General features: G+C 43.0%; 2 protein-coding genes across 7 annotated transcripts in view; one reads left to right on the top strand and one right to left on the bottom strand.

The window, feature by feature from the left end:
* Nucleotides 1-23,709, top strand: part of KCNQ5 (potassium voltage-gated channel subfamily Q member 5) — a 264,075-nt gene that overhangs the window by 216,258 nt on the left and 24,108 nt on the right. For 4 of the 5 annotated variants that reach the window (XM_082218295.1, XM_082218291.1, XM_082218292.1 and 1 more), the window contains exons 4-7: nucleotides 9,704-9,879; nucleotides 11,936-12,061; nucleotides 18,338-18,448; nucleotides 23,364-23,459. In XM_082218295.1, coding sequence (XP_082074421.1) covers nucleotides 9,704-9,879; nucleotides 11,936-12,061; nucleotides 18,338-18,448; nucleotides 23,364-23,459 — 509 coding nt within the window. Of the gene's footprint in view, nucleotides 1-117; nucleotides 779-9,703; nucleotides 9,880-11,935; nucleotides 12,062-18,337; nucleotides 18,449-23,363; nucleotides 23,460-23,709 lie in introns of those variants that run through there. The other variant, XM_082218293.1, reaches the window with a different exon arrangement.
* LOC309529933 (uncharacterized protein) overlaps nucleotides 12,455-23,709 on the bottom strand; it is a 51,037-nt gene continuing 39,782 nt past the window's right edge. Inside the window, exon 5 of one of the 2 annotated variants that reach the window (XR_014218518.1) lies at nucleotides 12,455-15,877. The gene's annotated coding sequence lies outside the window, so the exon portion shown is untranslated. Of the gene's footprint in view, nucleotides 15,878-18,454; nucleotides 19,141-23,709 lie in introns of those variants that run through there. The other variant, XR_014218519.1, reaches the window with a different exon arrangement.

Here is a 23,709-nt window from a genome sequence, read left to right as displayed (position 1 = left end):
CTATAAAGTAGTTGCTTTTCCACTAAAGAAAGCATACAAAATAACTTACGATCACAAACAAACCAAATAACCTTCAGCTTTCATTATGAAGACCTATACAAAACAAATTATAGCAAAGTTTTTAGAGATTCAAATTCGATATAATAGCATACCATTAAAAACAACTGCAATAACTTGGAAAATAGCTAGGAAAGGTTTTCAGAACTTCCTGGCTATTTCAGGTGAAAAAATGTTTTCACTCTTTTCCCTGACCACTGGGCTGCTGCTGCTTATTTGTACAATCATTTGTGGTTGTGTAACCCCTCTCTACCCACCTCCACACCCCAAAAAGAAGAGAAGTAGCCCAGTGGGCCTTAGGTGATCTTACCCTCATAAAGGAGTGGTTCTCACTTTCAGTTCTGGAGGAGGATTGGAACGTACATACAGTAAAATGCATTCCTTCAAATGCAAAATAAGGAGAGCCATTTACAGTTTTAAAGAAAATAACATATGGCATTGGGGGGGAGTGGCAATGGAAGAGTGCACCTTTGGGAGTGAGGTCAAGCTGTTGGAAGGTTGCAGCGTCTGCTGTGGCTGCAGAGACCGATGCGGAAGAGACAAGTTTTGTTGCAGCTGGGGCAGACAAAGGCGTGCAATTGTGCTTCTGCAGAGGCACCATGGCGTTTCCTCTCTCTGTGCTCCTCCCAGCAGTCATTTTGCCTCTGGTCCCTGCTATGGATACGCAACCTGTCTGTCTCCAGGCACCGCAGTTGTCCACAAGGGATTCCCGCGTGGCAAGGTTGGTGTTGCCAGCCTTCATGTCACATTTGCAGACCTCTTTATAGCACAGAGTTGGTCTGCCAACAGGCCTGGTACCTGAAGCCAGCTCACTGTAGAGCATGTTCTTGGGAACCCAGCCATCTTCCATTCTGTGGGCATGACCAAGCCAGCATAGACATAGCTGATACAGGAGTGTGAACATGTGGGCTTCGGAGGGCATGTATTTGTTTGAAATTCTGTCCTGCCACATGCAGCAAAGTGAATTGGGCTTGGAAGGCGTTTGGAAAATAGAAGAGCCAACGTTGATAGATGGGCTACAGAATTCCTTTGCTAGCTAGAGCTTTCAATAATTAAAGAGCAAGGGTGGGGCCTGGCAGACAAATCTGGGATTTAGTCTATTATACACAGGTAAGAATAACATCCATTATTCTAACTACTTTTTGTCTCCTGCCACGCCTATGTTTGCTTCTGGCTGTGCCCTGCATTGGGATGTGGCCACAAAGGCATGCATCCTTCAGGCAGAAAATGGTTTCCCACCCAGTTCTATGTAACATGCTGCAGCAATGCAGGTGGGAAATGACCTATTCGTGGATGTTTCATATTCCACATAACTTAAAATACCTTAAAGTAGGTCCATTGATACTCATGAATCTGAGTATGGCTTTGTTGGATATCATCCTGTGTGTATTTTTGTAAATATGTACCTGAAAATGCATGTAGTGTTTGGTTGGTATAAGCATATATTTCACTATTTTAATATCAGAATAAGAGATACATCTGAGGCAGTTAAGTATTTTGTTGGGCCAGCTTGCTACAGCATAGGAGTATGCAATCCTCTGAGTCACTAACATCCGCATATGCACACTCGGAGGTGTTTATGACAGTGCTTAAGCTGGGGAGAATAATATCTCCTGTCCTCCTTTCTTCTCTCTGTCAGGACAGGTAAGGGAAAAGCCTGAGGGAATGGGGCGAGGAAGATTTGCCTTACTGTGTCAATGTCAGGCTGCCTCCTTGCAACTGCAGGACTGAGGTTGACTTTAGGGGAACTTGCTTTAAGGGAATTTTTTAAGTGGTAGGGCAGCCCCAAGAACTCACCCATCTTCTCCTGAACACCCAGTAGATCCATCTACCTGGGGAAAGTTGTTGTTGTTGTTTTGCACTCAGTGGGATTTACTTCTGAGTAGAAGTGTCTAAGCTTGTTGTCAGTAAGTACCACAGGCTGGATTTTCCTGGATTTGCCTGTATGCATGAGCCAAAGGGGTAGCAGTTGAACTCAGCAACTGAAAGTGAAAGAGGGACCTGGCTGGAGCTCAGCTTCCAAAACATTCTCAGTCCTCACAGTGTCTGGGCATGCTCATTGCCACTGCCTCAGATTTGCTGAGCTACTCCAGTTTGCCTTCCCATAAATATGTCCCCTTGCAAGCCTTTGAATTCCATCTGGCAGGATGGGGACTTGCTATATGTTAAAGCAGAGGTGGGAAACCTCAGGCCTGGATGCTGAATGTGGCCCCCAGACCTCTCTATCTGGCCCCAGGCCACATCCCTCATTAGCCCTGCCTCACACCTCAAGTGTTTTTGTCCGGCTGGAATGTGTCCTTGAACTCTGAACATGCCTCTTGCTTGTCTAGATAGTGGGCAGGGCAATGTGTGTGTGTGGAATTGTACTACACAAAACTATATTATACTTTTGCCTCTGGCCCTGCCCACCACTGGCCTGTGGTCTCGAGAAGGTTGCCCAGAGCGAAATGAGGCCCTTGAGTGAAAAATGTTCTCCACCCCTATTTTAAAGCAAGTTTGGTTACAAAAATTTGAGGGCTCTGTAATAGGATCCCATGAGTTGTGTGAGGCTGCTGTCGGGAGGGAAAAGACCATCTGCTTACCAGCATACCTGGCAATTTTGTGGACTCCTACAGGCTTCTTTCTATCCTGGATTATTTATTTTAGCCAATTCAGTTTAACACAAACGGTTGTGAATCATACTCAGGGGTAGAGGCATTGGAATTAATGGGCATGGATTTACTCTGAGTAGGACTATGATGACTTACAAACCAAGGTGAATAGCTGTCCCCATTTGGGGGGGACGGACCAAAAAGCAATAATATTTGGGGTAATGGCCTCTTGAAATTGCTTTCTTCCACATGATTAAAGGTAGTTTGAAGTGCATTGAGTCCTAAGAGATGCATTCCAAAAATTCCCATTGAGTAGGTAATTCAAATATAGCACCCTTCCCCACCACCTGAATTTTTGCTACCAGAGAACACTATTATCATATTGCACAGCAATAGCTCAAATCAATTTTCACATCCCAGTCCAAGTTGTTACTCAGGATTATTATGAAATCTAAGCCACTTTAGTTTCTTATATCATAAAACACTAAGTTGTCTTGCAACTTGAAACAAAACTGTAAAACTGGAGAGGCTGGGTAATTAATATTTCCCATGTTGATAATTAACAGGATTTCCATCCAGAGAGTATTGTGTATGTTCTTGAGAACTCAAGAGACTTTTTGGCTAAAATGACAACATCTGCAAAAATCAAGACAGAGCCATTTATTCAGAGAATTTCCTGAAGATATCTTGCCAATTACTTTTTACAAGTAGGTGATGATTAATCATAACTTGACTGGCTTTAAGCAGATAAATCCAGTTTCTTTAACAGAGAAAAATGGCTCCCCTTTATTACATACACAGCCCAACAAGACAACAACAAGAATCCACCAACAGCATACAAATCAATATGGCTAACCTGATCCAAAAACACCCACCCACCCCACTCACACATGAAAACAAAGTTCACCACAGCCAATCACAAACAAACAACCACACCCTAGGCCAACCCCAACCTGCCTCACCACCAAAGGAAAACAAGCGAATAGCAAAAAGAACCTGCACAAACGACGCTGACACAAAACCCCACACATACATTAAGTAAAATAGAAACATTGCTACCCGACTCCACCCCCACTCAGCATGGCTCCCTCTACCTTTTCCCCCCTATTCTTCCTAAAGCAACACTAATGTCTCAACAAATGAAACTGATCTGTAGAAAGAAGAGACATTGCACATACTTTTGTAAACCAAGAAATCTTTAATAAAAAAAGTTTTTAAAAAACCAGAAAAATGCTACATGTAAAACATCTAAAAGTAAACGTTGGGCAGGATATAGGAATCTAAACACTGTTTTGACATACTTTGTTTGTGCAAATGGAAGGCAGTAGTTTGCATGAATTGTTTGTGGTTACTTTGTTTTGCTTCATGACAAGACTATCATCCAGGAAAGGGCTATATTAATTTTCAGTGGTGTTGTTGCATGTAACTTTGATGGCGGGACAGAGTTAATATTTTTCTTTGGTTCTGTGCAGTAGATTTAGAGGGGGCCCACTAAAATTCATGGACATGACTAAGTCCATTGTTTTCATTGGGCCTACTCTGAGTATAACTTAGTTGAATATAACTCCTTAAGTTCTAGCATTCGTTTGCCACTGATTCTGTTCACCAATACAAGGATGTCACCAATGTATCACCACCATATTAGCAGCTTGTTGGTGGGCTCTTTAAGGATGACTTGTTTAAGTTTGCTCCTGGGCATCTGCATGGCTCCATTTTATGCCAATTTATTTTTGAGAAGCCTGAACAAGTCATAGTTAAGGAGCCCACCAACAAGCTGCTCATTTGTTGGCGATGCATTTATGTCATCCTTTGTCATCTGGACCACGAGCAACAAAGGTTTGGAACAATTTAAGAATGATACCAACCATCCATCCCACTATCAAATGTGCACTTAATAGAGTCATTACAAATCATATGGGATGTTCTCCTTGTCACATAAAAAAACAAGATAGTCACAGATCTTTACAATCAACCCACTGATGCTCACATTCATTTAAAATGGAATTGCTCCAGGACACACACAAAAACATCATCTGCAGATCGAAATGTTTTTGCAACTTCAATGAAAACTACCTCAGGTCTGAAGTGGGTGGTTTAAGCAATTGAAGGAACACCCAGTTCAGACCCCATAAGCATATATATGAAGTTAGGGTGTCTTGCTCCAGTGCGCATAACTTTACACTTGCTTACATTGAATCACATTTGCCATTCACCTATTTAGGAAAGCTCCTTTTGGAGCCCCTTACAATCTTCTTTTGTTTTCACCATCCTGAACAATAAGCAAACTCATTACCACCTCATTACTGCTCCCCCCTGCCAATCCAGGTCATTTAACTGCAATTAAGGAAGCAGAGATCCCAATACTGAGCTCTTGGGGCAAATCCTTCCATTGTGAGAAATGTGCTTTTTGGTTTTTAACCTACCGGTATTACCAATCAATAAGAAGACCTGCTCCTTCATCTCACAACTACTTTTAGCTTTTGAAAGCTTTTTGAAAATTTAAGAACACAACATATACTCCTGTCCATATCCTTGTTGACACTCTCAAAGAACTCCAAAAGGTTAGGCAGGGCTTATCTTTTTGGAGAGCCTAGAATTTTGTCTCTCTTTGCTACTATCTGCCTCAGTTCCTCAGACTCCCTTCCTGAGAAAATTGGTTAAGACACAGAGGCTTGTAGGTGTTGTTGGACTACAACTCCCATCGTCCCTGACCATGCTGGCTTGGGCATATGGGAGTTGTGGTTCAAAACACCTGGACAACACTGGGTTGGGGAAGGTGGCTCCAGACCTACACAAACTGAGGATTGAAGTAATACTAGGGCAACCATCTCCTTAAGAAACAGAATGACTAACCAGCCTCAGTACAGTAAACAGAACATCACCTGCAAAGCCAGCAGTGTAGTGTTTGTAGAATGCAAATTCCCTGGATGCCACATGAAGTATGTTAGGAAAGCAACTGCAGGCCTTAGTGCACATTTGAGAAATCATGTCAAAAGCAAATAAGGAGCGGGCAGCCACAATAAAAATAGCCACTACTAAGTCAGAAACCACAAAGAACTTATGGCTGAAATTCCCAACACATTTCAACACATGTCTATTAGCAGGCAAGCAAATATCAGTAGACAATAAATAAAATCAGTATGAAAGCAATAATCTATAAAAACCCGGAATAACATAAGCGTACCATCGGTGTACAAAATAAATAACTAGTGTGAAAATTAGTAACGTGCAATCCATAAATACCTTAACAATAACATGAAGATGGCATATGGAATCCTTTTGGAAGGACTACTAACAGCAGTTTTATAAAATGATGAACCTTCTTCTCTTACACATATGTATATAGAGACGGTGCATTCTGTGACCCATGAGAGCAGTGTAATAACTGAAACAGGGCAGCAGTGATGGGTGAAATCAGGTTGAAACTTTAATGACTATAGCAGGTAAGCAGGGTTGGCATGGCAGTAAGGCAAGGATTATTGTCTCATTCCAGTCAGCCCATCTGAGGTGATCACCCAGAGTTGAACCCTGGTGTGGGGGCAAGCCAGGCATCCAGGTTCTCACTGGGCGGCCAAGGTGAAAAATTCCAGCCAGGTAGCATGCCTTAGTCAACCCTTTCCTCAGGCCCCTTATGGGAGCCCCTTTACTATGCTGATCTTGACCTATGCAATTTTTGCCCCACAAAAGTACAGAATTATCTCAGTACCTAATGTAAGCAAAGCTTTATGTCACTGAGGAAAAGGCAGAAAAAAACTCCAACTGAGGGCCAGCTCAAGTTGGGAAGGAAAAAACTTCTTTCTGGCCTTGTAAAGCAGTGACCCGGGTAGTTAGTTCAGTGAGGCTCTTGCACCAAGAGCAGGTGAGTGTGAAGCTTGTAGGGCAAAATGGCCACAAATCCTCATGGCTGAGGCCTTTTAAGCTCTTGGCTCCTCTTGCATCTCCCAAAATCATGCAGGATGCCCAGCATTCTGCGAGACCTCACAAGAGTTGCAAAGAGATGCAGCATTACACACACACACACACACACACACACACACACTGCTTTCTGGGCCCCATGCTGCTGGGCAAAGTCACCCCACACACAAGTTGCCCTTAGAACAAGGCTTAAAAGTCTATTGGTTTACAATCCCTAGGTCTGCTCAGAGTAGTCAAGCCCACTACACAATGAGATAGCTCTATAATTCAAGCTATGAAAAGGCCAACACACAACATTCAAACTAGCTGTGACTTTTCAGTAGGTTGTGTGTAAAATAATAGTTAAAACTGTGGGGTAAATTCAGATTCCAGAAGGATGAAAAGCCTGTTTAATGCTGGTTTAAAATCTTGTTTAACTTTTTTTTATATTACCTTTCCATATCTGCCCTAGTGGTTCTCCCAGGCATTCAGAGCTTTTTTTGGGGGGGGGGGTTTGCTGGGAGAGGAGAGGGAGGGGAGGTTCTATATTCCACATGTGGAATTTGTTCTGTGACCACAATAACCTCATCTACAAGCACACCAGTGTACGACTATCTGCATTGAAAGGTTCTTTGGAACAATTTTTACTACCTCTGCTCCCATTGAATTTGATCTTTATCTAGAAATAGCATAGAATTTGCCCCCCCCCCCAAAAAAAAAACCCCAGCCACTTTAAGTTTTTCAGGACATGCGAAAGCTCTAAATTTAATCTAAATGCCAGTTTCTGAAAGGTGCAAAATGCTTTCAACACTCATCCATCTCAGACCTTTGATGTACTGAGGGTTGTATTTCAAGAGTTGGCTGCCATCTCCCATGACAGTGAGAAGGTTATTAGAGCAATGTGACTCTGCTGCTTTGGTAACCTCTGAATTATGGAATCACTTGGGATAAGTGGATCTTGTGTGAAATTCCAGAATCGGCACAGGGTAAGGTAGCTTACCACAGAAAACATTCCCATTTCAGGGCTTCATTAAGAACATGATTAAATAGTCCCATAGATTTTTTTTTTTGGGGGGGGTAAGGAAGCAGCTACAATAAAGCATCTGAAACTCAGGACATGGCAATAACAGGTCCATTGCCCTGCCTATAAGATAACAAAACAGGTAGCTTTTTCATTATCAACACTTTGCTTCGGGAAAGGTGCAAATGATTTGAAATGTGGCTAGAACTGGTGTGCATACAGGGAAGTAAGCTCTATGGACATATATTAAATCAGATAGCTCCACTGGTCCATTATAACAAATTCATAACATCAGTAAAATATTAAATTTATTAGTATCAACAAATAGTCATGTGGCAGTTCATCTAGTCTGAAATAGAATACAGTGGTACCTCGGGTTAAGAACTTAATTCGTTCAAGAGGTCCGTTCTTAACCTGAAACTGTTCTTAACCTGAAGCACCACTTTAGCTAATGGGGCCTCCCGCTGCCACCACGCCACCGCTGCGCGATTTCTGTTCTCATCCTGAAGCAAAGTTCGTAACCTGAGGTACTATTTCTGGTTTAGCAGAGTCTGTAACCTGAAGTGTCTGTAAGCTGAAGCGTATGTAACCCAAGGTACCACTGTACTGTGAACTCAAAAGCTCACATGCTGTATTGTAAATATTAGTTTGTCCTAATAAATACAGTATTTTGCTTCCCAATATGACACTGGCAAATCTTAAAACACTTACTAGGAAGTACCAGTAAACCCTATTGTGCATTGTGGGACTTATTTCTAAGTAGATAAACATAAGATTAAGCTGTCACTCCCATGTCAGTGGGTTTAGATTGAGACTGGAATAGATGCTAATCTAATGGAAAGTAAAATGATTCAAATATATAAGCAAAGCATGCTATACACCCTTTCCTGGACTTTCAAATTTCAGATGAAGGAATTGTACCTTCCTACATAAAAGCTTTGCCAATGAAAAGCTAGCATGTCAGCAGAATGCTAATCTAATACATGAATTGCTGCTATAAATTTATTGCATCAGCATGATGATTCCATCCCTGTGGTGCATTTTCAGTTATTATCATTGCTCCCGATTATTCTCAGTGAAGGGGTAGCCAAAGGGGGCAAATGTATGGCTAACAATTCCATCTATTAACAGGAACAGAAAAGAGTGCGCTCTTCCAATTAAATAGCTACTCTTCAAATTATTACAATTTGACTGGTTGCCAATTATTTTGCGATTGAAGGATGCTTCCACCAATACCAACCTGGCTGTGTATTGAGATCTGCAGGGGAGGCCCCATTTGTGATCCCATTGCTGAGTGAGGTTCAAAGCATGGGGGTACATGGGAGGGCCTTCTCTGCTGTGGCACCACACTTATGGAATTATGTCCCCTTCGAGGTGTGCCCAGCTTCAACATTATTTTGCCGATTAGTGAAGATGTACCTGTTTCAAACATTGGAGTGGGGTAAAGTACATTGTGGATGGAGAGTGTGCTTTACTTTAATACTGATGATGGTGGTGTTTACTGGGCAATCTATTATTTACTCTAATTTCATATATTGCTAATTATGGTTTTTAAGGTAAATGAATCTTCTGTCCTGGCACCTTTGGGCGAAGGGCAACTTATAAATAAATAAAAAATACATACATACATGTTTGCAAGTTAAAAACAAACCAACCCATAGATCAGAACAAAAAATTAAGCATTGTTGAAAACTCCCTTAATGTTCCCAATACTAGGTATGTGAGCTAGAACTTTTAGTGAGAGAGACTTATATTAGATCCTTTTCAGTTAAAAGTTTGGTCCCATGAAATTGGCACACACAAATTAGATGAGGACTGTAGAGCACATGCCTGAAATAACTGGAGGCTGTCTAAGAACTTGGGTAAGATGACTGTGTATTATGTATTCTTGTAAATTGAGTAAAGGGGCATTTCTTTTGATAGAACTTAGCACTGGTCAATGCAACATTTTATAGTATTGTATTTTTTGCATTTATACGGATGTTGTTGTTACAATTCACTTTCTTTCAGCATAAAGACTCTTAAAGAATATTCTTAACATACAAAGCCATCCAGTTCACCCAGCATATGACAATATGCTATCAAGCTATTACTGGTCCATATGCGCACATTAATGTATTTTGTAATGTATTTCTTTCAGACATCATTGTTCTCATCGCTTCAATAGCAGTTGTTTCTGCAAAAACTCAGGGTAACATTTTTGCAACATCAGCACTGAGAAGTCTTCGTTTCCTACAGATCCTTCGCATGGTGCGCATGGACCGAAGAGGAGGAACCTGGAAATTGTTAGGTTCAGTGGTTTATGCACATAGCAAGGTAAGGGCCTGTTCATATTCTTCACTTCTCTGAATTTCGTCAGTCATTCATGCATGTATTTCATGCTAAAAAAAGAAAAAGGAAATACATAATCCTGTAGCAGTGGTTTTTGTTCTACATTGACCATTCACATATATTTCGGGTAGGGACCCTTCACCTCCGTATGGGGTCAGATATAACCTGTGAGGCCATTTCTCAAAAACCACCTGCTAATGAACTGGTGCCACTCTGATGGAGGCGGATGTCAGCTGATGGGTGGGGGTTCCATTCTACAATGGCTGCGCCAAGTTGCCCTGCTGGGAATTGGCCCACACAGCCAAAGTAGCCCTGCTCAGTTTGGCTGTGTGCTTCCATTCCCATGCTGGAACATGTTGCTCACCAGGGCATATTACACCAATCCTGGCCCAACTGCACTGGCTGCCAGCTAATTTCTGAGCGCAATACAAAGTGCTGCTTCTGACCTCCTCTCCCCATATAAACTGACCCAGACCCTACAATCATAATCTGAGGCCCTTCTTTATGTGCCTCCTCCACAAGAGGTCCGGAGGGTAACAACATGAGAGCAAGCCTTTTCTGTGGTAGCCACCCTCTTGTGGAATGCTATCCCCAAGGATGCACGCCTGGTGCCTTCATTACATATCTTTAGGCACCAGGCAAAAACAATCCTCTTCCCCCAGGCCTTTGGCTAACTAAGCAATCCATGGCTCTTTAAACTATACTGGGGGGTGGGGTTTAAAGAACAGCACAGGAATACTTGCAAGAGGTCTTTCAGATAGCCCAGCTGAAAATCAGAGCAGTCAGGTTTTGCAAGCAACCCTGGGGTGCTCTTTGACTTTCAGTTTTTGACAGGTTAAAGAGCAACATGGGTCTGCTTGCAAAAGGGCGTTCTAACAGTCCATGTTACACTTTGAGGTCCCAGTATTCATACTGACAACAGGTAACTGACAGGTGAGAGGACCTGCCTACCTTTCAAATTTGGCCTGGCAACATTTTGATTGTGATTGCAAATATAAAACTGTGATACATCAGTATGGCTAACAAGATAGATGCACAACTAACACTTGTTGTTGTTATATTTGATACAAGTCAAATATAAGTAAGCAATAAGGGTTGGAGAGATATTTATCTGACTTCCCGACCAGAAAACATTCACCACCCTAGTATGTGTGAATAGCTGACCTATGCAAAGTGTTCCCAATCAGTGAGAAAAAACGAACAGTTCAGCTTATCACTGCCTCTCTGATTTATCAATTTCCACAGTAATCGTGGTGTCAGTATGTTGCAGCAAAAACTACATAGAGTTTTATGGCACCTAACAAACATGACATAAGCTTTTCTCATTTATTATTATCATTTTCTTAATTTATGAATCACCTTCCACATGAGTCTCCAGGTAATTAAAAACTACTGAAAAAAATCATGGCAGCATTGACTTTTCCGCTGTTGCAATTAGAGATACCCTCTGATCCAAAAACATTAGAGAAAACATATGGATATATAAACAACACCCCATGCCCTTGTCCTAGAATATAATACTTCACATCACTTACCTACAGCAGATGCCACACCTCTGAATGTTGCCATCTTGGCTACAGCCCCCTTTGACACTGGAGCAGAGGAAGCTGAAACATTTTACTTTTAAGACTTCAGTATCTCTGCTCTGTTAATCACTTTAACATAGCCATAATCCAAAGAACCATGCAACCCATTCTGCTTCTCCAGAGGGGCTTTGGTCCCTTGTTTCTTGAACAGCAAAGCCAAGTTGCCTAGCAAGCATCTTGAGATGGAGGAGAACTTTTAAAAAGCTTGTGATGGCATGGAGGTCTGCCAAGCACATCCAACCTCTTAGGCTTATCTCAACAAGCAAATTGCATCTTGGCTCTGAAACAGTATTATACATTGTAATGTATAAGGACAATTTGCGTACAAGGAATTTTTTTGTATGTAACTAATAAAGTAACTACAGAATATGGAGGTACAAATATTCCAATAAATGGTATTGGTACAGATAGGTTGTCAAAATACTTGTTTGTAATACTCTTTTTTTATCCTATAGGAATTAATCACCGCCTGGTACATAGGATTTTTAGTATTGATTTTTTCATCTTTCCTCGTCTACCTGGTTGAAAAAGATACAAATGCTCAATTTTCTACATATGCAGATGCTCTGTGGTGGGGCACAGTAAGTACAGAATCAACTGAACTACATGATTTACACTATGCAGTATTTAAAAACCATGGCCTAGCATGAAAGTGCTCCCGTGCAGGCTCATGGAAAAGAGATTGTGGCCACTGTGCTCTTGCCCAGTCATTCTGCGGCTATGCAGAGTCATGGTTTGGCTTGGTGTATCATCCAGTCCAGGGCTTGTGATTTAACTCCCCCAAACAAACATGAGTTGTAAACCATAGGGCAAATCTTGATTACCGCTCATTATTACTTTGTAAGTCAGGTTCAGATATCATGCTTTGGCCAGCTGTGACTTAGCTCAGTGCAGCACAGAAGCAGAATGACCAGGAAGGAGCAACGGGGCAGGGAGCTCCTTTCCTGGAGTCCGGCCCTCCAGATGTTTGGGACTACAATTCCCATCATCCCTGACCACTGGTCCTGTTAGCTTGGGATGATGGGAATTATAGTCCCAAAGATCTGAAGGGCTGGAGTTTGCCTATGCCTGCAGCCTAAGCCATGGTTTGGCTTAGCGTGATATGCAAACCAGTTCATAATCAGAGAAGAAGGCCTTAAGTCATATTAGCAGCTGCTGAATTGTGTTGGTATTTGAAGCTTTGAAGCATATTAGTCCCACATGACAGAATGATCTGTGGATAAAAATGATAAGTGTCCCTTTGGTATGGTTAATTAAGATTTCAGATTCCACTAATTAGAGTAGCTGTATTATAATAAAAAGACACTCATCACTTAACCACATTTGATTAATTTTTGGATTGTTTGCTTAATTAACAGTTAACCGTAGTGTACTGAAATAAATGTTGCTGCATTAAATAACATACCTAGGGAATTAAGAGCCTTTTGATATTATCATAATTTGGATATACCAGGTTCCAGACCTTTTCAAAGATGTGTCTGTTACTGAAGATCATAACAAAAGGAATTTTAAATTCTCTAGAATAGAAACTTAAGGCTAGAGAGAGAGAGAGATTTTTTGCTTATTCCAGATCATAGCCCTTTAATTGTTTTGTCATAGCTGCCGAAAGCATTTATGCAAAATTAAGGTACATTTTGTATACTGCTTTGCAGGTTGGTTGGTTTTTTTACAATCAAGCAGCATATAAATTTTATGAAATAGATAAATAACTAAAGATAAGCATGAGCTCTTGTTCACACAGCAAGGTAAATGACGAAGTTCTCAATAAAAAAAGGCTGTGTACACACTAACCTGCACACAAACCAACCTGGAATTGTACATACGTAACTTCAAAATGTTGCTTTCAGTCTTGATTGATTCTAGTTTCTGTCATCCACAGGGGTAGAGTGACTGTGTGCATTTGAAAACCCTCCCTTTGATTAGATTATCCTAGCCTCCTCCTCCCTGTGCATGCCCCAGGTGAATGCAGAAGGAAGTCCTGATCTTGATATATGCCAGCTTACAAGCTCCTTGAGCAGGTGTGGATACACCCCCCCCCACTCACACCTCATTGCTGTGACTGCATACATCTGTTTTCAAATACACACACTGAGAGGTTACACACAATCGATCTGTAATGAATTTTCCCCCTAGAATGAAACCAGTTCTTCAAGAAGTGCTTTTCAGGGGCAAAAAATATGCAATAGGTATAGAATGTGGGCTACATAGGGGGAGGGGGACCAAGAATTCAATCTACATTGATTCTAGGATAAAATGTTGTAGTAGTAGTAGTAGTAGTTTAATTTGTTACCCACCCTTCACCCTAAGGTCCCAGGCCGGGTTCCAACAACTAAAACAAAATGTTAAAAACAGCTTAAAACAGCTTACAATCAAAAACATAAAAGTTTCCTGGCACTGTTGCATGTATGTAACCTTAATTACAGTTACTTAGATTCTAGCCATATGTTACTCAAATTGTCTGTGACATATACTGCAATGTTTTCCTGGGAACCATAATAATAATAATTTATTATTTATAACCATTTCATTCACGGATGCCTTTACATTTGCAACCAGGAGTAATACAGGCTGTGCATGAGAGATCATTCATTCAGTCTTTAGGCATTTGAAAAGAAATGAAGTTGTGAAACATGGGCAGCCAGATCTGATCCCTCCTGCAGTTGCTGCAGCAGTTCCAGCACAAGTGTCTGCTTTCACAGCAAGAGCTCCAGTGGCATCCTCTTTGAAGCAAGTGAGACCATCTACCCAGCTTTGCCCAATTGACTTTTATAAAGACCACCTGCCACTCTCAGCCGGCAGTGGCGATTGCAGGCCAATCAGGGCTCTCGCTCGGGCAGCGGACCTGTCAGAGCCAGGCGTCTGTCAGGTCTGCTGCCGGATTTAAAAGCTGAATGCGCTGCAAATGGGCAGTGCCGTCAAAACCAGATGTCCCACCCACCCATTCATTGGCCCCGCCTGGAGGTACGCGGGCAGTGCATGCCTATGGCCTTGCTGTGGAATTAATCCGTCACCATATTTGGGGCCAGGGAGAACTTTGCCTGCAAACAAATTGTGCCTGTCTGAGGGTTTGCCTTCCTCATAGCAACTGGCACAACTTTTGACAGGGAAAAGACATTGGGTATGGATCCTTAGCCTAAGCTTGTGCAAGGGATGGATGCCCCTTCCGCTGCTCCAGGATCAAATTCGGGGTAGCCTGGTAAAAGGGTCCAGGAGTTGGGTTCTGCCTGAAAGCCCAGATGGGAGGCCAATGGGCCGTAGAACACCCCAGGTGGCATCCTGGCGGGATCTCCCCATAGATCTGCGTGATGGTGGGATCCTGAACCCCAGGATCAATCCTGATGGAATATCAGCCATCAGCCAGGTTGACTGGGTCAGGATACATACCTGTGCCTATGCCAAAGCCTACTTACACCTGTAAGCAATGATGCTGTGGCCATTTCAATCCCAAGTCGGTGTCTTCATTGCTGTTTTGTCTCTTCCTACGGCAGCCTCCAGCCTGCTGTGCTTGGGCCTGCAAATTCTCTCCTTCCCAATTAGCCAGGGCAAGTTGGTGCTGCTGCTCTGTGTAGGTGAGGCCCTGGGGCCAGGCCTTCTGTCCTGCTGCACCCTTCTCCATAGCTCCTAAGGATACAATTGTTTTATCACTCTTGCCCATTTCCCCCCTCCCAATTTGTCATCGGTCCCAGGTTTATATGCACTGCCAGCAAACACACCTGTTTAAAATATAAAGTTAAGATTGCTGTTGTGGAAAACCAGTTAGTTAGATTGTTTCAAAGTTGAGGGAAATATATATATGTTTTCATCGTTACTATTGTTTTTTATTTATATTGCACCATTGGCGTACTTTGTGCTTCACAGAGAAATATAAGCAAAGCCTCTGCCCTAAGGATGTTAGAACCTACATTAGTTCACAATCTGAATGTCTTCTGAATCACACTGTTGCAGTGTGGAGGCAAAAACAAGTCCGCTGTTGGGGAGCAGACTTGTGAAGCTGAGACATCTCTTTATCGCTCAAGAACCACCCTGCAGCGGGGCTCCAAGGAGGCAAGGAGTCTCTGATACACTTTAAAGGTGTAATGTACTTGTCAGGGGGCTTCAGAACCTGTTGAGCGTGTGAAAGAACAGGCTGGATGCTGTTCAGAGAGAGAGAGAGAAGTGCTGCTGTTCTTTCTTTCTAAGGGCTTGCAATTATATAAAGATCTACAGGACCCATGGTATATCTCTCTGCTGCGGAGACTGTGAGCCAGCAGTGTCATTAAAGATAGATGACAGCTGGCTCTATCCTTTTCATAAGCTCCTCTTCTTTTCTTCAAATGTAGCTTGGAAACATCTCTCTATTCTCCAGTGTCTGGCAGTGATAGCAACCTGGATGAAGGCCAGATTATTCAGGTCCATTCCTGATAAAACAGGTTGATGCTGATTTGCTGAGGAAAGAACTTTGTGGAACTGGCAAGGCCATCAAGGAATGGAAAGATATTTGTTAGTCCTCTGTTAACATTTCAGGTCTTTGCTATTGCTACATTTATTTTGGAAATATAATTTATTTTTATTAAGCCAATCAAGAGATAAATTCATGAGACTTGGTTGTAATTTTTTTTTTGGGGGGGTTAATTCAAAGCTATGGGTTGATCCCTTTTTACCTATGCAAAGCAGCAGGCAATGAAAGATTCTGCATGCAGTAGCAAAAGAAGAGGTCTCAGATAGGACTGAAAGATAAAACTTTATTAACAGTAATTATAGTTTACAAAACAATAAAATGACAGCCCTTCCTCACACACAGCTATGGGCAATATCCAACTAAGTTCTTCTGCAAGTGCAAGGATTTGTGCTATCAAAATAGAAATCCCCTCTTCCTGCCCTTTTCACCCGCTAAATCTGTCCAGGGGGTTCCCCTAACCCTCCAGACCAGATTTTATTCTGTGAAATAATTTGGGGACGGGCACTGGATGCACAATGGCAGAGAAGGGGGAAAGTTCTATTGCACAAGCATAAGTCCTTGCACTGATGAAACATGATAGACTCCACCCTCTGGCTTGGACCTTTTTAACCAAACAAAGCAGCATTGTTTTGCAAATTTGCATGTGGAACAGCATACAATCTGGTTGCCTAGGTGTGGCCATTCAAGCTCTGTGCAGATGTAGTTAATGGTAAATAAAATCAGGGCACTGTATCCATATCAGATGCATAGAGGAAGGGGTGTGTTAAGATACTGTTTGGTCTTATCATCAGTGATGGTGGCAGTGTTATGTACTGAGTTGAATAGGATCCAAAATGCAGCAGTCTGATTGGTCCTAGAACAATAGGATTCAGAATGCAGCAGTCAGATTGGTCCTAGAACTATAAGATTCAGAATGCAGCAGTCTGATTGGTCCTAGAACAATAGGATCCAGAATGCAGCAGTCTGATTGGTCCGCAGGAGCCACCCAATTCAACTCCAGGTGGATGTGAATCCGCAACCAGATTGGCCTACAGGTGAATCCTGGAATTAGCTAACCACGTGGGGCCCATTGTGTAAATAATGTATATAAAGCAGACATTTCAGGGGAACTCCCGTTCCTCACTACTATGAGCTAAATAAAGAGCATTGAAATCCACACTCGAATCCGAGTATCTTTCACACAGGATCTGCACAATATGTGCCCATGATAGTTATACAGTTGAGTTTCGCACAGCAGTATTGACAGCAGGAAAAGCTCTACTGTTATTTAAAGAGTAAAAACAAATTGCAGCTTGAGAGAGGAGTTCCCTCCCCAAGGGGTTCTGCAAATGAAAGGGTTGATGACGTAAGTTCCCCGCAATGAAAAAGTCAAGTCATTGTTTCTCCTCTAAAAGAAGATTCTTAAAAAATTATTATGCTAGACTGCCTCTATAATAGGGTCTCCAGTAGCATGTACTTCTGAATTTGTTGTCATTCTTAAAAGCTACAGTGATGGGCATGGTTTAATGGTTAAAATACCTTCCAAATGAACTTCACTGAATGGTCTTGTATACACATTTTATGGTGTTTTCTTAAAACCTAATTGAGGGTTTTCCTGGTCTTTTTAACTTCTCTGTTGTCTCTCATTTGAGAATATATTTCAACTAATCTACTTGTTTAGACATCCAGATTAATTCTAAACTAAATCTCTTTGTTATCTCAGGGTTCATAAGCGGTTGCTTCAAGGGAGTCCGATTCTGCTATTTAACAAATTGGCATGCTGCATGTGCAAGTGCGGATTCTTAGATCTAGTTGCTGAAGTGTGGGAGGCATTTGCAAGCCAAAATCAGCCACCAGGAGGGGAGTTAACCCTTTCTATGCCCACTCATTCACCCCAACAATACCCCCAGGCCACTTCCCACCTGCAGGCAGGCTTACATCCAGTTTCTGAGAAGAGGGGAAATATCAAAAACAGTTGAAGCATTTGAGGCTGGTCCATGATTAAAGCAATGGAGGCAGCTCCAGCAGTCTCATTCTGCCCTTAGCCTGCCTGCCTTCTTATTTACAAGCAGACCATGGGATGGTACTGCCTGTCAACTTCCTCCTTAGGTTCAGTGTTGCCTTTGCAGAACTCAACAGGAATGAGGAGGAAGACAAAATGGGAATTGGTTGGCTCTGGCCTCCCTTGCTATTAGTCTCCCTGCCTTCCCAATCCTACCAGTCCCAGTGGACATCAGGCACCACTAATTTGAGGAACGAGGCGGGGTTTTTTAGTGAGCAAGCCCCATTCAAATCACTACTTACGGACCAGGAAAGTTTCATATTTTGGTTATTCTTTATCATTTTGCCATTGTGAATATTGCCTAGTTAATGTTAAAATTATCGACATCTGTGCCATCCACTTTTCTTCTCACAGTGAATTATATTTGTTTCTTTTCAGATCACATTGACAACAATTGGCTATGGAGATAAAACCCCTCTCACCTGGCTAGGAAGGCTGCTTTCTGCAGGGTTTGCACTGCTTGGCATTTCTTTCTTTGCCTTGCCTGCTGTGAGTATCTTTACAACTGTTTGCAAAACTTCAAACTCTTTAAGCTGGCATACATGGGAAACAACACTGGGACAGTTATTTGTATGGCACTGCAACTTCTGCAATCTACAATGCGGAAAATTGAAGCTGCTTTAAAAGCTCATTTATTGTCCTGTGATAACTGTAAAATCTATCTGATAAGTCCCAGAATTTATTTTGGTAATATTGTACCCATATATCGTTCCATAAGCAGTAGGCAGCTTTTTATGTGAGGCATGTTAGTGAGGCTTATTGGGAATGGGACATTCAGCCCCCACTATCCATAAATGACAAGATTCAGTCCACCCTAGTTCCCCATCTATCCACATGGTTGATGTGGGCAGGATCTGAAGTGGCTAAAGAACCTGCTTCCTGCCATCAATACAGATATCCCCAGTGGAAAATATATCTGCCTCGTCCAAAAACACACATCATTGTGTGGTTATGGGATCTGCCGTGAAGATCTAGTAGTTAATATATCACTGTGATTTTCATGCAGATCCAGTCAGGGCTTCTTTTTTGGCAAATGTAATGAGATTATCCTTGTAATGTTTTTTGGATTGTCAAAAAGCATCCAGAAGAAATTTTATTCATCTTGCAGGAAGTCAGGGAACACACAGTTCTATCCTCTTGAGCTTCTTGGTATAATTATGAATATTCTCAACCTATTTCAGCTGAGATGCAAAAATAATAATAATGGTGATATAATTAACCAAATTGTTTCCATGCCTTGCAGGCATGCTGTGTTATATTAATAATTAAAGTAAAGCATTTACCTTAGAGTTTATAAGTCAGAAATATTATTTCTGATCCAGCTGCTAACTACTGGTCTTGAAGGAGGGAAACTGTATAATCTGTGCTGAAATTCTTGTGAACCTAGATAAGCTTGCCTGCCTGCTGACACTGACACCTAGCTGTGAGTTTTAGTAGCATGTATTGGAATATTTTCCATGTTCCCTAGAACTATACAGTACTTCTAAAAAGTTTGCTTCTATAAATAAATATCCCGAACACCCCTGGGGCCACAATACAAGTCTTTTATTCAGAAGTATAGGGTGATATGCACTGAGTAAGGTGATATAGCACAGTGGTTAAAAACAGGTCCCTGGTTTAACTATTAAATCACCCTATGCTCACTTAGGTTTAGGCAAGCCACTATTTTTCAGTCTCAACCTTTCAAATGGAATGTGAGAAAAATACTACTACATTATGTGGCATAATTGTGATGCTTCCTTAAGACATATGTTTGGTGGAAGTAAACGAAAGTGCTGCTGAATTTGCAGGTTTCCTGTCTTCACACTTAAGTCCAGCTTAAAGGAATCCCAGTTGAGCTCTTTCAGTTATTTCACTGATATTTAGAGCTAAACCATACGTTCCCAATATGGTTTTCACTTGTAAAAACAGTCACAGCATTCCATGCATTTGTTTTGGGGCTGCAGCATGGGGCAGAGGTTGTCTCCTCCTTTCCTCCTGCACTATGACCCCAGCACAGATTGCCCATTCAAGCTGCTATTAAGTGCACAGGGGGTAGACTACATGTTTACTCAGCTATTTCACATTTTTAAACTAACTCCTGGTTTTCTACAAAGGGGCACTGGAGCTGAGTGATTTGCAGGTAAGAGCTCACAGATGAGAGGAGGGTGCTTAACCCTTCCCCCTGTCATTTGCACCTTGCAATTTCCATTTGCCATTACCTTTTCTACACTGTTCCATACGCATGTTGGAAAATGTCTGGAATACGTGTGGGGGTGTCTACATATTGGAGTGGGGGATGTAGGAGAAAAGGAGTAGGCAAAAAAAAAAGGTTAACCACTCTCCTCTCACCTGTCATTTTTTCCTGGCAAATCATCCCTTCTTTACAATGGAAAACTTGTGAAAACACAAGTTGGCAACATAGCATGCACTTCTGGGCATAGAGCCAAACTGAACAGTGAGGTGTAAACGGTAAACATGGTGATGGTAGATTCTTTCTGAATTGCTTTAAAACTGGACTGGGACAATTCAAAACATAGGCTGCAGATAGGAGAGGGTTAGTGAACACCTCTTCTGCCTGCACTTTCCCCCAAAAACTGCCTGTCCTCATTTTGCTCCTGGCTGGGCACCAAGACTTTTGACTGAAGTCCCTTTTGATATAGAAAAACCTGAAGAAACGTTGTTCAGGGGAAATGTATGAGCAAGGGAAAGCTTCAACAGCTTTCCTTCCACCAACCACTACTGTGCTTTAAATTGCTCTGCCCCCTATATTGTAGAGAATGGGCACAACCCTGTATTGTCTGGCCACTAAACCAGGGGCGCCGACTTATAAAAAATATTGGGGGGGCCCATACCGGGGTCCTGCCGCTGGTTCGCTCGGGTAGCCGGGAGAACGCAGTTCGAGGTGGCGGTGTTGGGGAGAGACCCTCGCTCAGGGCGCCACTAGACTTGGCGGCCGGCGGCCTATCTGGGGGGTTTTGGAGCGTATTTCGGCGGAGCGATTGGGGAGGAGGGGGCTTGTTGCCGGATTCTTCAGCTGAGCCGGAGATCCGCTGCTGGGGGGTCCCTGGGCCGAGTTGTGAGCACGGCCTGCTGAAGGGAGATCCAGCCGATTGCGCGACGGGGACGGCCGGGGCTCTCCGGCTAGGGCCCGCGGCTGGCTGGCTGGCGAGGGAGCAGGTGGGGAGGAGGCGGGGGTCCTCACTCTCTTAGGAAACGCACCCACGCGCCCGATTGCCACGAAGTCCGAAGGGTGCGTGTGTGGAATTAAAAAGCAAAAACGAGATACGGGCAGGGCAGGCAAAGAGTTTTCTGCAAGAGGATGGAGGGCAGGTTGAAGAGAAAATCACTCAGGATGAGACAGTCAAATCAGCCATGATAAAATGGGCTCAGGATATTGGGTATAACATCATGTTTGAGGACTGGGAAAGGTTATGGACCACCGGTATGAAATTCACGGCATGTAATGCCTTGAAGGAAAATATTATGAAAATGATTTATAGGTGGTACATGACCCCAGTCAAGCTTGCAAAAATATATCACCTGTCTGATAATAAATGTTGGAAATGTAAGGAGGCTGAAGGGACATTCTTTCACCTCTGGTGGACTTGTCCAAAAGTTAAGGCCTTCTGGGAATTGATCTATAATGAGTTAAAAAAGGTATTTAAGTATACCTTTCCCAAGAAACCAGAGGCCTTCCTCTTGGGCATTGTTGGCCAGAAAGTGTTAAAGAAGGATAGAACTTTCTTTATGTATGCAACTACAGCAGCAAGAATACTTATCGCAAAATATTGGAAGACACAAGATTTGCCCACACTGGAAGAGTGGCAGACGCAATTGATGAACTACATGGAACTGGCTGAAATGACTGGCAGAATCCGAGATTTAGGAGAAGAAACAACGGAAGAGGACTGGAAAAAATTTAAGGACTATTTACAAAAACAATATAAGTTGTATGAATGTTAAAAATTTACACGATTCGGAAACTATAGCTTCAGCAATTAGATTTGGGAAACAGGAAATTATATTTTAAGTAAGAAAAGGTCAAAATCTAAGGTAATACTATGTTTAATGTAAGATATAAGTAACTGATGAAAAGTATGTTAAATTTAGAGGTATAGTATTTGAAAAGTACAAAATAAGGTACGAAACAAGGTAATAATTTGCTGATATCTTTATTATAAAGAATGCAGGGTAAGGGAGATGCGAGGAAGTCCAGTTAGTTATATAAAAAATGTGTTGAATGGTTGGTTTTCTTTTCTTCTTTTTTTTCTTTTTCTTGTTCTTTTACTTTTTTCTTCAGTGTATGTTTCTAACTTTGTATTTGAAAACTTAATAAAATATTTATAAAAAAAGAAGAAGAGAAAATCCTTTCGCTTTTCTGGGGCTCAGGGAAGTCTCAGAGCCGGAGGTTGGGGAAGGGACCCCCTTTGCTCTGCCCTCTTCTCCCGTCTTAGATTCGCATGGGGGTCCCCGCCCGAGCTTGCCTGGCCACCGGGCCACACAAGGGCCGCGCTCTACGCGGCGCACCTTGCTAGCCGCGCAGCTGTCCTCCGCAGCTGCGGAGTGGCCCTGCACCAGTGCCCAGCCCCTCTGGGCGCCCGCTGCGCTGCCAATGACAAGCGGGCGACGTCGCGGGCGGGGAAGGCGTCGCTTTCTTTCCCGATCCTGCATCCTCCCAGTCTTCCAGCCCTTTTTTGGGTTGGAAGCTCGTCTCGTTCGCCCTTCTCCTTTCTTCACCCTGCGCGCAATTTTCCTCCCTCGTCTCCCTCCCCATTTCTCCTTCCTTCCTTCCTTCCTGACTGACTGACTGACGGGCTTGGGCTCGGGCTCAGGCTCGGGCTCGGGCTCCGGGTCGGGCTCAGGCTCAGGCTCGGGCTCCGGGTCGGGGTCGGGCTCCGGGTCGGGCTCAGGCTCAGGCTCGGGCTCGGGCAGCCACAGCGTCGGCGGTGTTGGCGATCGGCGGCGCGGGGGAATGGCCCTCCCGGGGGAGCCGGCGCTGCTCAATGGGGTTGCCAAGGAGACAGGCCGGCCGCCCCCCTCCTCCGGCCCGGCGCCCCCCGCCGCGCGGGTGCCCGTTATCGAGCTGGTGCGCGCCGGGCGCCCTATAAAAGCCGCGGACGCGCCCACCGCCGCCCGAGATTATTGGGGGGGCTGAGCCCCCCCAAACGAATTTTTGAGGGGGCTCGGGCCCCCTCAAGCCCCATGGAGTCGGCGCCTATGCACTAAACACACTTGATTTGCTCCAGATTGTGTCCAATGTGTTATTTCAAGTATCCAAAGAGTGGAGGAGCTATGCTTACTATGGCAGGTGCTACTTGTATGTGTAACGCTTCTAGATGATTTTAAAGATTGTATGCTCTTAACCCCTTACCAAAACGACTATCCTGATCATGAATATTTGTCACACTGCATTGCACTCCAGGGCATTCTTGGGTCAGGATTTGCATTAAAAGTACAGGAACAGCATCGTCAGAAACATTTTGAAAAAAGAAGGAATCCCGCTGCCAGTTTAATTCAAGTAAGTGCCAAATGAATCAGATTTTTTGAAAAGTTTTCGTTCAGGGATATTACAATCAATATCATGCAAAGTTGTAAAAGAAATGCAAACATTATTCAGATTATTTGCCATGGTGCAGCATGTTGCAGTAAATATCTTCCTCCCATTTAGCTAGGGACCATGCACATATGGAACTGGACTTATGCACACACAATCCAAACTGGATGGGAAATCATGCACAAAATCTGTGGTTCATCAAGTTGCTGGGATG

The sequence above is a fragment of the Podarcis vaucheri genome (genome assembly GCF_965113315.1).
Source record: "Podarcis vaucheri genome assembly, chromosome: 3".
Classification (NCBI taxonomy): domain Eukaryota; kingdom Metazoa; phylum Chordata; class Lepidosauria; order Squamata; family Lacertidae; genus Podarcis; species Podarcis vaucheri.
Note: the sequence above shows the minus strand (reverse complement) of the source record. Positions and strands in the feature narration are given on the sequence as shown.